Source organism: Xenia sp. Carnegie-2017, unplaced genomic scaffold (assembly GCF_021976095.1).
Source record: "Xenia sp. Carnegie-2017 unplaced genomic scaffold, XeniaSp_v1 HiC_scaffold_23, whole genome shotgun sequence".
Classification (NCBI taxonomy): Eukaryota; Metazoa; Cnidaria; class Anthozoa; order Malacalcyonacea; family Xeniidae; genus Xenia; species Xenia sp. Carnegie-2017.
The window spans coordinates 10,412,964-10,426,836 of NW_025813486.1; the positions used below are offsets into that span (position 1 = coordinate 10,412,964).

At 33.6% G+C, this 13,873-nt stretch overlaps 2 protein-coding genes across 2 annotated transcripts; both read right to left on the reverse strand.

Moving 5' to 3' along the window:
* Window positions 1–1,323: 1,323 nt before the first annotated feature.
* On the reverse strand, window positions 1,324–4,301 carry LOC124449084 (solute carrier family 22 member 8-like). The gene is made up of 5 exons (XM_047000028.1): window positions 4,270–4,301; window positions 3,715–3,803; window positions 2,798–2,915; window positions 1,927–1,999; window positions 1,324–1,679 (listed from the first exon to the last, which is right to left on the reverse strand). The coding sequence occupies exons 1-5, from the start codon at window positions 4,299–4,301 to the stop codon at window positions 1,482–1,484; spliced, it is 510 nt and encodes a 169-aa protein (XP_046855984.1). The 3' UTR covers window positions 1,324–1,481.
* Window positions 4,302–11,204: 6,903 nt separating this feature from the next.
* LOC124449085 (intelectin-like) lies at window positions 11,205–12,210 on the reverse strand. The gene is made up of 2 exons (XM_047000029.1): window positions 12,189–12,210; window positions 11,205–11,996 (listed from the first exon to the last, which is right to left on the reverse strand). Exons 1-2 carry the CDS (start codon window positions 12,208–12,210, stop codon window positions 11,365–11,367), a joined length of 654 nt encoding a protein of 217 aa, XP_046855985.1. The 3' UTR covers window positions 11,205–11,364.
* Between the last annotated feature and the right edge of the window lie 1,663 nt (window positions 12,211–13,873).

The following is a 13,873-nucleotide window of genomic DNA, read 5'->3' on the forward strand; positions in this document are numbered from 1 at the left end:
GTATTTTTATTTTGCGAACTGAAGAACAATGATCAAGCAGTAATGATAAATTGGTTTTGTATGTTTTAGTAAGAAACGGCTCTTAAATTTCCTTTGCATTGTCATGCGTGTCTACTAAGTTTGCTCCAATGATGCTTGGCTGCTCATTTTACTGCTCTGTGCTCGCTTTCAAGGGCGAAACTAGAACGCTAATTGGGGTAAATATTCATATATTCAGCTCTGCGCTGCTGACTTCTTTTGAAACTTACAATACTTTTTTTATTGTTATGTTAACCAATTAGATCATTTTTCGTTACTTCAAACATGCATAATTGCATAAATAAAGTAAATGAAAAGCAAAGAGTATTGTGTCTTCAATCGATCAATCTTTAAGGGTAGCGAGAATTCATGTTAGTTGAATCCCAAGCACATATCTCCACCGTAGTGAGCCGAGTCAAATGAGCCGGGCAAAATTGGACAGGAGACACGCTTGAAATGCAGTGCAAAAATTAATGAGACGTTTTTACGAACACATGGAAACCGAGTTAAGTTAACTGCGTGATAATTATGCTTTTTGTTTGTATGACAAAAATATGCGAAAAAAACACTTTTTTATCCACATGATCGCTAATATTATCATACTTTATATAACTTCTTTGATTTGTCATTTGCTTGTTCGAGTGAATGCTGTTTTTACTACGTGCGTGGATACGTGTATTGTGCCGCGTAAATTTATTGGCTATTTATATACTGAGTTGTTTGTTTTTGAACTGTCAAAAAAAAAACTATAGAGAAAGCCAAATATCTCATTAAATCCTTCAATAAATTTTGCAGTTGGTTCTGCTCTTGGAGAAAGTTGACCAGAGCTAATTTTAGTGAAAACGACTGATGCAATTGTATGGCTTACATTTTTCACCACCGTTTGCCCTTTCTTTATTTAAAAAAATGTTTGGGAATAGACATGTCTATATGTTAGTTTTAAACAGCTGCGCACCAATTAGAATCATTTAGACTGAGCTGATATCTATTTTTGCATGATGAACTGTTCCCATTATCAAAACAAAAGCTATATTTTATCAAGTTTCTTCTCACTCCATTTGTTATATAATGCGTGTTGAAGAGGAACAAGATTCCATTTCCACGTTTGACAAATGAGACATTTTGTACAAAAGACTGAGCCTTCAAAACAGCTTTCAAATGCTGAATTCAAACTACGTCACTTTTAATCTGATTTTCTCCGCATCATTAATTACTTGCTTCGAATTTTATCATATCAAGGTTCACTGACTGAACGGCAATTCGTTCACCTTTCATTCAAAAGTCGCTAAACTTTTCCTAGTCAGCAAAATACATCAACATTTGCTCAATTTTGTTGTAAATTCTATTCTACATATTTCTGATTAGTCTAAAAGACCAGTAAATTCTTTCTAAAATTGGCAACTTTCAAAAACCTATTTTAATGATTATTAAAATGCAAATTATTTTTCCAATTGCAATTTCATTCACAAATTCGACTCCAGTAAATTATCCCTGTCCTTTGTCTTTTCTGATTGGTCTTCACAGTCATCCTCTCCTTTTTGTCTAAACCGTTCTGCTAGCACTTGCTGAAAAGTTTCTGGTAGAAATAACACTAAAATACTGCTGAACAGTAGTAGGATGCCAGTGATAATGTAAGGTATTACAATTGATGTCTTTTTACCCTACAATGGAAACACATACATTTCTGAGCTAAAAATATGTTTGATATGTTTGCATAACATATAAATAAAATTGTTAAGTGTGGTTCTAAAATGATCAACATTTTCATTTGATTAGTGTTGTCAGCTCTCTCACCCAATCATTTAAAACATGAAGTGAACTAATGAATCGATTTAAATCATTATACAAGCTTCTTCCCTCAGTAAAGCAAGCTAGCAGTGTGAAAAACAAAAATACGGTCATACGTACAACAAAGAAAAGTTGTGGAGCAACCATGGCACCAAGACGACACCAAAACATAGCCACTCCAAAACCAATATTCCTGAAAAAAATTTAAATGACTCAGTTTTTAGAAAACCGATTTTGTTAGCATAACGCACGATTGTAGGAATCAGAACAGGCTGTTGGCATCCTGATTTGAATCATGCAAAAACTGGCTACAAATGTTAAATAATAAATATGACGAAAGTAAATCATATTTAACTGTTCTTTTTTCACATTAGTGGACTATCGTAAATTTTTTCAATGTTTATATGTGCCATTTTTAATTGATGAATTTATAATTGAGTTGAGATCTTTAGAAGTGAATCCAATGATGGCTTTAGGTTAAAATAAATAGGGAGGGCTGAGACTTAGCAGTGCAGGCAAAGTGACGGGAGGGTTAAGATTACAAATATGTCTGCACAATTTCATCTTTGGAAATTCGCTACCAATCTATAGTTTCTTACTGAACAATAGTGAAACAGAAAGATCCGAGAGTGATCTTCCAAGACTGGTGGAGGCAAACTGGGAGAAGATAGGAGTAAAACAGGGTAAAGTGACACTAAGGCAATAAATTTGAGCAACCTTAAAACACTGGGTTGACAGCTAGTAGATAGGTAAATGAAACTGATTTATATTTTTTCGTTTCACGTGCCCTTTTTCCTTACATCGATGATCTTCTTCTACAATGAGAAGTTTAACAATTACAGAAAATGAAATTTCAAAGAAACGATTTGACTATATATGATAACCTACTATCTGATAGCTATTTTGTTTAGCTTTCCCTAGTTTTATCTCAATGAACAGCTCAGCATCTTTTTGTAAAAATCTTATATAAATATTGTTTTCAATACGATACCTGAGTATGGTAGGATAAAGCTCTGCTGTGTACAATATCATGACAATGATAAGAGTCCCTGAAAGAGATTTTCCTCCAAGCGCTGCAATCGTTCGAATCAAGTTTACATTTTTCGAATCTAAAAAATAAATCGTCTAAAAATCTGAAAATTATCCAAATGCATAAATCTAGATTTCAAGCTTGTCCTCTATATAATTAAACTTATTGCATAATCAAATCACGCATTATGTATTTGTGTTGAATGATTTTTTTAGTTTGATCGACAATTTCTACTTGATCAACTTTTTTCGCTGAAACCTTTCCTTTAGTTTTGGAACCAGTTGCACGCATACAAAATTTATGGTCAAGCATGCATTAAAAATAATCCATGACACACATTGCAAGCTACATTACGCCTTTCATGTATTAATTGTGGACAAATAGTTACATTTTCCAAGTGGAAAAATTCTTTTTCTTAATGTTTCTCTTGATGGTAATTGCTTGTGCTCCAAAAACAATTTTTTAGGCATAAACATATATATGTTTGTATACATTACAACTAAATGTTGTCTAAACACATTACAACTAAAAACATCACACCTAAATCATACATCACAACTAAAAATAAAAATATTTCACTTCACACTAATTCACAATGACAATACACGTTTCCTGTACACACAATACAATGACGTAAGAACCAGATAACAAATACGGCTAACCTGACGTTTACTCCTCATTTGACTCTGAAGATGACTACCGCTAAGGTTGTCGAAACGTCAGTCAACAACAACACAAAAAGTCCTTCTCAGGACTATACCACCCTGCACGATCTACATTTACAAACATGTAACGATACTCCCGGGTTCAAATCATTTACTTCATAAACATATACGTTAATGGCTATACTACTTCTAATGTATACGAAGTAGAGTTACCTGTATTTGTACCAGCGATCAAAGCGCATGTTACCAAAGCAACAGTACAAAAAGCTAACATAGCAAGCAACGGTTTTCGCCTTCCAAATCTGTACAAACAATATTTGCGAGGGAAAAATTGCTTATGAACATGATAAATACATAAAATCAAATGAAAATGCATTGTATAAAGATTAACAAGTAGGTTATTTTATTCCGAAATGATGTAACACTCTAGTGCCGTTGAAACTATCACAAAACGAAATGAAACTCAATCTAAACAAAATTGGACCTTAAAGATTAATCTTATATGTAAAATGATAACATTTACGTGCCATGTAGTAAACCCTTACGGGATTTCGTCAAGCGCAAGGAACATGGGAAATTTTTTGGTCGAATGTATTAACATATCCAATGCTAACATTTTTATGTATGACGCTATTTAGTCATAACACAGTATATGTACTGTTCTATTTCGACTTTATTTAATCCATCTGCATACTTATGACTTTATAGAAATTAACCACGATGCGGCACATCATCACTATATATAAACATCATAAGGGGAATGCTTACCTTGGAAGGGACCATAACAGAGATGAAATCATCAATACGTCAAGGACTTGACCAAAAATAAAATTGAAATATTTGTTTCCAAACAGGAAAGAAATGTTAAAAGATAAACCATAGAAAGTAATCGTTATGCTGAACCTAAGGAACATGAACAAGAATAAATATTTCGTACAGTGTTACTTAGTTGATGTCACATGCCAGTAACAGATCCAGAAATACTCAAAGAAAATTACGTTAAATACGTATAATTTTTTACCTAACAATGCTGCTGTTTTATGAATATCTGAATACTAAAATTTAACCGATCGAACTGTTTAGAGGTATTTTATGCACTTACCAAACAACAGTCAAAATAAGAGATATCGTGCGCAAGGAAGGTTCCCTATAGACGTCGAGTATGCTAGCTGTATTTTTTGTTTTGAGAACGCTAATTTCTTTCTCTGATTGTTCTTTAACGTTTTGAAACGTCTCCTCTGGAAAATCGAGTCTATTTGCCTTTGTAATTCTGCGAACAACTCTTTCAGCTTTTCTAAAATGGCCATGCAACATGTTCCAACGTACTGACTCTGGTATAAACCTGAAAAGTTACATTATAACTGTAAATGTATGTCATGCAACATTAACAATTGTAACAGTGAAAACATTGCATGCGTAACTTCAAAACAGTAAAAAATTACTACAATCATTTTCCTTATTCTCATATTTATTGACCATGCAAGAATTTTCTGCATTAACCATGTTTTAAGAGTAAAATAACACCAATAGAGTGGAGCGCGTGAGCTGATTGGTCTGCTGCTGATTTTGCATTAGCTTGTGCAAACCAATCTGCTCTCAAGCAATTTTATCAATCAAAGAGAATTTCCAAGTCAATCATAAATGCATGGTAGAGTTGAAAAAATTAAAACTTTTGTTTTTAATTTATCTGTTTCGCATTACTGTTATTTTCTAATAATATGAATCCTAAATGTAAAAGATGTAATATAATACAAAAGATGTTTTTCGTGTTTGCACTGGCCAATGAAAAAATTTGAGAGGTCCGCTCTGATATTCTTTCTCGTTCTTTCGAAGGTTTCTTTAAGTTGCATAAGCTTATGCAAGCACAGTAAACATCTTTTGTTTCTTAACTATTATACACATGTTAAGAACATACACCTGGTTCTCTGCAACCAAAACGTGGAATTAAAGCAACTGTAAAAAATACTCATAAACCATAACCTACATGGTAATCACGAAGCACAACACAGTGCTTGTAAGCGAAAACATTACGACTCGTAAACCCTTTAGAACATGCATGTTTTTGAACCATGAAACGGTACTTGTGAATCTTAAAACTTGGTGCTTTATACCATACCACAGTACTTGCTAAACAAAATGCATGCTTGTGAATCATGACATAGTAATGGTTAACCATATCTTATTTCCATAAATTATAACTAGTATTTGTGAGCTCTAACATTGTACTCAAGCCCCCTAACATGGTATTTGAGGACCATTATAGGGTACTTATGAACTACATCATAGTGCCTGTACAATACAATTAGCTTGTCATGAACCAGGCGCTTGCATAGAATAATAATGTGAATTAGAACACTTGAATAACTCTTACAAGCTTAAATAAACTAATTTGATTTTGTTTTTATTGTACTAATACTATACCATAAAGAAAACATCTGCATAAATGGTACAACAGATAGCACCAGTTGAAGATATCTCCAATCTTTGATGATGAGGGCAAGTACTCCCAAACAAAGTCCTCCAATATTGGCTATTAGACCACACAGTGCACCAATATGGCTGCGATATCTTGTCGGAAAAAATTCCATAGCAAGTACTACACTGGAGCTCTGAAGACCCTGCATGGAGTAAAATCAAATCCATATGACTAATCTCTACATAGCAAAGCTATCTTTAGACTTTATTCATATTTTTTCGTGGTTTGTGTTCATCTGGCATTCGTTCTCATGCTTTGCTCTTTAACAATTGTAGTTACAAACAAGATCATGCTATGAGTTAATGTACACGATTCGCGTTGAAAATATTTTGTTTCAGGTTTGTGGAGCTTATTTACTCAAAAAGACGTCTGTGTCATTCCTTGTGAAAAAAGACGTATCCGGCTGTTTGCATTAAATAAACGTGATGCAAAAATCGCCAGCCATTAGTAGAAAACGCGTGCAAATGACCAAAAACTTGTGCAAAACTAAAATCCTTTTTTAATTTACTCTAATAATAAATTATTAAAAAACTATTGCATTCAAGTCTCAATCAGAGCGTTTGGTCGGGGTAAATTCAACAATACATAAGGCCTGCAAAAATAGTTTTTACGCATAATGTTGTTTCGTACCAGTGAGCGATCAACGTCAATAGGTCATTAGTTCTACCATGTCAGGCTGATTTCTTTCAAAAATGAAGTTTAGAAAGTAGCGAGGCATTAGCAACATATATGCATATAGTCCCCACCCTTAATTAAAATAACATTGGCAATAATGACATGAAGGAACGTGTTGTTCACAGTTTCCGTTTCTCATAATTTCTACAGCAAGAATTCTGGAAAAGAAACTGTTTTGAAATTGGCTATCCCAGATTAATTTACCAAATTGGTTTACTTTTCTCTTAGTCAATGCATGGGAATTTCATAGTTACAAGACGATGCATGGAAAATACATAGTTATACCTGCATGTTCAGTCCAAGAAAAAATCGAAAGATAGCGAAAGCAATATAATTTCTGAACATAAAGATGGCGATGTTCAGAATTCCTGCCGCTAATAAAGTAAAAGCGATGACAGGTCTTCTGCCAAACTTGTCCGCAATGACACCAAAGAAGATTCCACCCAATGTAACACCAGTGAAGTAAATTGTTGTAGACAAGTCCACTTTGTATGCATCATCACACACCAGGTCAAACTGTTTCAAATGATGACAACAAAAATTAGCGACGATTCAAAGTAGCTTAGTTAAAATAATTTTGATTGGATGCGTTATAAGTCTGAGTCTTGTTGTAAAGTTTTGAGTGGTTTGTTACGTCATTCAAACAAGAATTTCCATCGCCCAAACACCGACAACCTACTGAAGAACAAACCGATATCATTTACAAAAAACCCTATAAGAGAATGCGATTGGAGTTTAATCAGTAAAACAGGCAGATGTTTCCAGACATTAAAGAAAGAGCACATGAGGAATGTCGAATTGGGACACATTCGGGGACTATGCATCGCTGTTTATGCTTGGGAAAATAACCATATCATTCAAATAAGTGCCATTTAGAATTTGCATGACTCAGCAGTAATTGATTGTCGATGAGTCAATTTGTATTATCATACTCTTGCGGTGATTAACAATTGATTAATTGATTTAATATATTGGTTAAGTTAGCAAATTGTAAGAAATCGTTTGCAACTTCATCTTGCTGTTCTAAATAAATCCTATGTATATAAATTTGTGTTTTGGATAATTGTTCAAGTAAATTAAACATACTTTCCGTAAAGACAGGAACAATTTGCTTAAAATCCTTTAATTTAGTGGCCGAACATTTTATTACACCTTTTGCCTTTCATTAAAGAAACTTCGATTTTTGTTAACACAATGTCACAACTTCAAAAACTTAAATTATAATTTAACTAAGCATTACATGAATTACAATATGCCTTAAATCATATTCTATAGTAACTTTTCGCTCTCAAATATGGAAATAAATGATGGATTATAATGATAGTGTATTCTAGAAGCTGCCACATTGTGTTAACGAAATTCGAGTTTTGCTAAATACAGGCAAATGGTGTATACAGAATGACACATACACTAAATATGATTCTTTTGTTTTAGTTATTTGTTAATAAATTTGTTTGAATTTGTCAACAACTAGACTTTTAACAGACGACAGAATGCAAGCTTGCTAACCTCAGAGATAATTGTTCTTTCATTGTCTTTCATGATGTAAGTCCAACCATTTTTACACGGTATCTTTTTTGAGTTATTCATACTCTCAAACATTTGGCAGCTATCGCGTTCTTTGTTGTTACTTTCAGCGTTGAATGGTATAAAATCGCTGACATTTTCAGCAACATCAAGCTTACAGTGGTGCTCCGTCTTTGCTCCATAAAATATCATGGTGAAATGTGTAGATAACATTATCATTAAATTAACGCTTATCAAAGAGAAGATAAACACTTGCAACTTTCCTGGATTTCCCATCGCTCGTATCAAATTCTCCATGTTGTACATGTTGCTTTTTTAGCAAACTAAAAGAAAAGGATATGTAAAGTTCTTTGTTATGAAAGCACAGACTTAGCGTCCACATGCACGTAGCCGAATATAAAAGTCTTTAATCTTCCTCACGTAGCCGGATATGAAAGTCTTTTTGATTGTCTAACGGAGCTGGATAAGTCTTTGATTGTGTACAAGGTCTGCACGTTGCCGGACGTTAAGATCATCGACCGTCTGGACGTAGCCGGTTGTGCGAGTTTTGATCTTCCAGACGTAGTTAAATATTGTTTAAAGTAGATTTTATATTTATAATCTAGCTAGAGTTATGATTTATGAGTCTACTAAAGTCACTTAACCCTTTACTGCTGGAAGTTTTTGCCATGGATTTCCATCATGTTCATAGATTGTTGCTCTGAAGCAACATTGCGCAGTAAGGGTTGAGCAGCATATATCAAAAGCTATTTTGATTCCTACTTAGAATACATAAACAGCAGCCATTTTAAATAAAATCTTACCGGGAAGAGAAGACATTAATTACTGGAGTTTAAAAGACTACCATGTACTTTTCGCGCGGGAAGATCAATAAATTGAAAATTAAATCCTGATTTCCTGCTAGGGACTATAATGTGTTGAGCTGGTGACAATATCTTCCTGCAAGTACCAATGATGTTGAATATAACCCTAGGTTATAAACTTGAATGGAAATATAATAAACCAAATTTTAAATTTGAGTGGTGAATGCTCCTTGATACGTAATATTTTATTAACAATCTCAACCTACAGTAGATTTAAAACTTCATGAATACACTACGAATCCACGTATAAGGTTTGAGAATTCTTGATATCATGCAAAAACTAATTTCATTGGAAAATATAAAAACGAAATGCCATATATTGATAATTCTATCATCATACAATGACAGTGCCGTCTCGCAAAACATTGAAATTATCGTTAGGTGACGTAATATTTTTTGACAACTCTAAACAAAAAATGTATTACGACAGAATTTTGCTTAAAAGTTATTGAGCAATGGTTTTTATAACATAACATGCTTAACATATGCGTGATGTTCACACCCGTCAAAAAGCTTCCAAATTTCGTGCCCTGTAACATGGTCGACAACAAACTTGAACTTGTATAAAACAGTTTTGTCTGCAATTGATATGTTAAAATTGTACCTGTTTAAGAATGGTTTACTAAACTTTACACAAGTTGGATCACAATTTACACAGGCTGAGACCGGACAACAACTTTTAAGGACACTTTTCAAAAAATTACTTTAGTCTAGCTAGTGTTTCTAATAAAAAAAAACAGAAAAAACACCATACCTGAAAAAACAAAACTGAAACGATTAAAACGATTTAGGATTTTACGAGAGGCTTGAGAATCAACTTTTAACAGAGCAACCATGCAATATATTAAGAAATTACATGGTTGCCTCGGGATCTTATGTTATCACAGTGACGTTTATTGACGTATTTTCCTCAATTACAGGGATGAGGGATATTTAGTTCTAATTATCCCTCATCAATATATTCATCAGGAACGTTTAGACTAAATATCCCTCATCAATAATAAAATAATACGCCTTGTTTTCACACTTTATTTTCATCATGTAGATATTGCTTAAGCTTACATCTTCACTTTTCCACGACTGAATCATTTACATTTCTCCTAAATGAAAAAGGTCAATAGCACGATGTCAGGTACTTTGAAACTACAAACTTCGAGGGCAAGTTTACCAAGGCAAAAGTCTTCTTGCTCGACTGTTGTTACATCGTTATTTCTTTAGATTCAGACACGAGTAAATATTTCGCCCTATAGTTCAAAATCACCAAACGTGCGTTATAGTGAATGCCCTCGTTTTGTGTGATTATGTATGGAGACTATACATACATGGTGTATCAAAAAAAAACAAACTGGACAGATAGGAAAACTTTGCTAAAGTTGTCAGCGCATCAAATAATATTTATTTACAGAGCAATGTCGAAAGCAAATAAAAAAATTTATATAATGCCTAAAAATTTAAAGCTGCCTTAATGAAGAATGAAAATTTTTAGTACGTGAACACATATAACTTTTATCTAAATGAATTCAACCGATTTGCTACTTTTTATATGCTTTAAAGCTGAAAACTGACATCAATGACCTTTTCTCAATGTGTGGTTGCACAGACTTGTCGATAACATACTTAATACCATGGCTGCCTCAATTTCTAATGTTCTAGTTAGACAAAATAACAACGTGCTTAGCTGATTAGAATTCTCTTATTTATTTTTATAAGTTGTATTACAAGTAATGTAATGTCTGTTATGACTTTTAAAGATGCAGTTTTTTCGTCTCACAAATCGAGAATGTTAGTGAATAAAGCGTATGGTTCATAAAATATTTTCCTTCTGTCCTATGGACAAAGAGCAATCTCACAAATTATGACAAAATTGAAACGTGAGTATTGAATAACGTACAAATAAAATTTTTGTGAACACTCATTAAATTATTAGTTAGCAAAAGCAAAACATGGACGCTAGTTGAGGGTTGTGAATATTCACCTATTTACCTTTGACGATTGTATTTTTTAATATTTGAATTATCAGTATACAAATAAATTACGATTAAACAGATAATTGATTGGCTATATTAGTTTGGATATTTTGTTCTTGAATTGACCTCGTTCATATTTTATACTTAAAAGTGCACTTTGTGATAAAGAGAGCTGACTGTTGTAAGCATTTATGCTAGAGATTGTTTGAGATTTAACATCAACAAAAACTATAAAACATCTTAGATGACAAATCATTTAAATGAGATAAGAACAAAGCAATATACATTTTATATTTCTACAGCAATCACAGAATCTAAACTGTTATTTGGTGCGTACAGTTTTTAGTTTATTATTCTAGCGAAGATTAATACTCCCTGAAGGATTAGAAACACTTTTTTTGTGATTCTGTTGGTCTTGGCCACATGGATCGTGTGTTGGCCAATTACCGTTGATGCTGCCATCAAAGAAATAATAAAAAGTACTGGCTGTCAGGTCGGGGCCAACAGGAAGCCATCGTATTGACGAAGGAACGTTGTTATTACATGCAGAAGCAATGTTTTTGATATTTTGACATGAAATATCTCCATCTTTCTTTGTTGCCAAATTTCCAGTTCCAGGTTGACAAACGATCCAATCATTTATATTTGACGTCACAAGAAACTCATTTCCTATGTCCTTCCATAGCTTCCAATCCACTGCTCCAAATGACGTTTTGTTGAGTGGAGAAGTCTTTGAAACTGGGACGGTAGCTCCATTAGCAGGCCAGCTAGGTCGGGGAGTTACAGCATTGCTAGTTGATGTAAAACTTTGGTAGTTTGTGAAGGTGTAACTATAAACTAGGGTCCAGCCTCCTCCCTGTGTCTCCATGTCGCAATAAACTTCAAACGTCTGATTCGATACGTCGATCCAGTAGACTCCAGAGATTGCAGATAGGTATTTTGTTAAAATATCTTTGCATGACTTTCCTGTTTTAGATGGTAATTTACCTATAAAAACGACAAACAGCTCTTGCGTTGTGTCATAATAGGACGGGTAAAAAATTTGAAATCAAGAGCAAATTGGGGATACACATACTGTGACTGTTTTTTATTTAGTTGTTGCCTAAAGATTGCAATCGAAACTCTGAATAGTAACATTCTTAGGGGCTGTTTATATGGAAGCCGAGCTGCCCCGCTTACCGAGATAGCCTGTTTTTTTCATGTCACCCTATTTGCCGAGCTAAATTTTAAATATATTACCAAAAATGTGGGACATAATGGTGGATAAGAAAGCTATTTTTCAAAATAGAGTCTGTTTTTTATTGGTAAAGGAGTCGTGGAAATTTCAAATTCAAAATTACACATAATAATATGGCATATTACCAAGCTGCCACCACTCGATAAATGTGATTAAACATTTGCATATTTTTCTCAAGCATGTCAAACATCGTAATTTTCTAAGACAAAACCAATGTTCGTGCTCTTCATATTTATTTTTATTTTTATATGTTCCTCCAAAGATTGATTCAACGAGAAAAAATACTTTTAAGAGTCTTATAAAATTTTATGAAACTCCCATTGTTATTGAATATTAGTTACTTTAAAGAGCAACCGCTGAGTGCGAGCGCAGACGCAAAATGTCTCTAATTTCTGGTAATGATTTGAGCATGTGTACGATAACACATTAAAATGGCGGAATAAGTGCACGTGCAAAAGCGAGCAAAAAAGACACGAGAATGGTTCAAAAAAAGAACTTTCGCTGAGATACAGAGATGATGGAGCATTTGTTTCATGTGTCTGATTATAAGTAGAGCATGCTTTATACAAGTCTTGATTTCGACCGCGAAAAACGTCTCGTCAAGCGAGGTGAACGTCATGTAAGCACATCAAAAATTCATCTTGCTTACAGGGCTATCTCGCTAAGCGGTTCAGCCCGTCTCCATATAAACAGCCCCTAAGGAACTGTTCACATAAGCCCGGTAACCGGGATTCAACGAAGCGTGAAATGATTTTGAGTCATTGAAAGGAGTAGAAACTTTAAGCGCAAAACTTAATCTTTTCTTATAAGCGTCAGATGTCATTTTAGTCGTAATTTTCAAATTAGGCTAAATTATTTGTTTTGATTTTAAAGTTTTTGTGAATTTGTAAAGTCAGATTATAGAGAAATTGCTCAAATAATATTTTTGTTTTGAAGTTTGTAATCTTTTCCATTTGTCAAAATGATTTAACGCTTCGCTGAATCCTGGCTACCGGGATCATGTGAACAGTTCCTAAATAAACATTGAACCATCAAAGTTATTTATTTCTTTAGAAATATATAAAAATGGATGCATAGCGGAAGTAAAAAGTCTGGAAGGCTACGCTACTTATTGAGGGTTGCAGTTAGGATTGTCGAGTATAAAAATTAATTTGTAGGGAGAGCAAATTGTATCAAAAATCACACTAAAAATAAATAACTGTTTAAAGAGAGAACAGCACGAACGTTATTTAACTGTTGTAGTGCTGTTGTAAAGGCTATGAGATACAACAGTACATACCGCCATTTTCTCTCAACTTCTACTTATTGGCATGTACCTAAATTAAAAGATGTCAAAGTAATTAATGACTTGATATTACAGACTTTAAAACTCTACAAACTGATCTTTAAAACCTTTCTCTGGGTATCAAACAATTCGTAAGAACACCATGTTTTATAATTGCATTTTTCATAGCTCTGTGGTCGTTTGCTGACCAATTGACAATTGACATTTTCCGCCAATGTATCTTTTTGAAAGTTAATCCCAGCACAGATTGGCTCTTGTAAACATTTCAATGAACATGAAAAGTGCGATGGGTACGTGGCTTCAAACAAGACATCTTGAATCAGTTTACATGTGCCTAAAAAA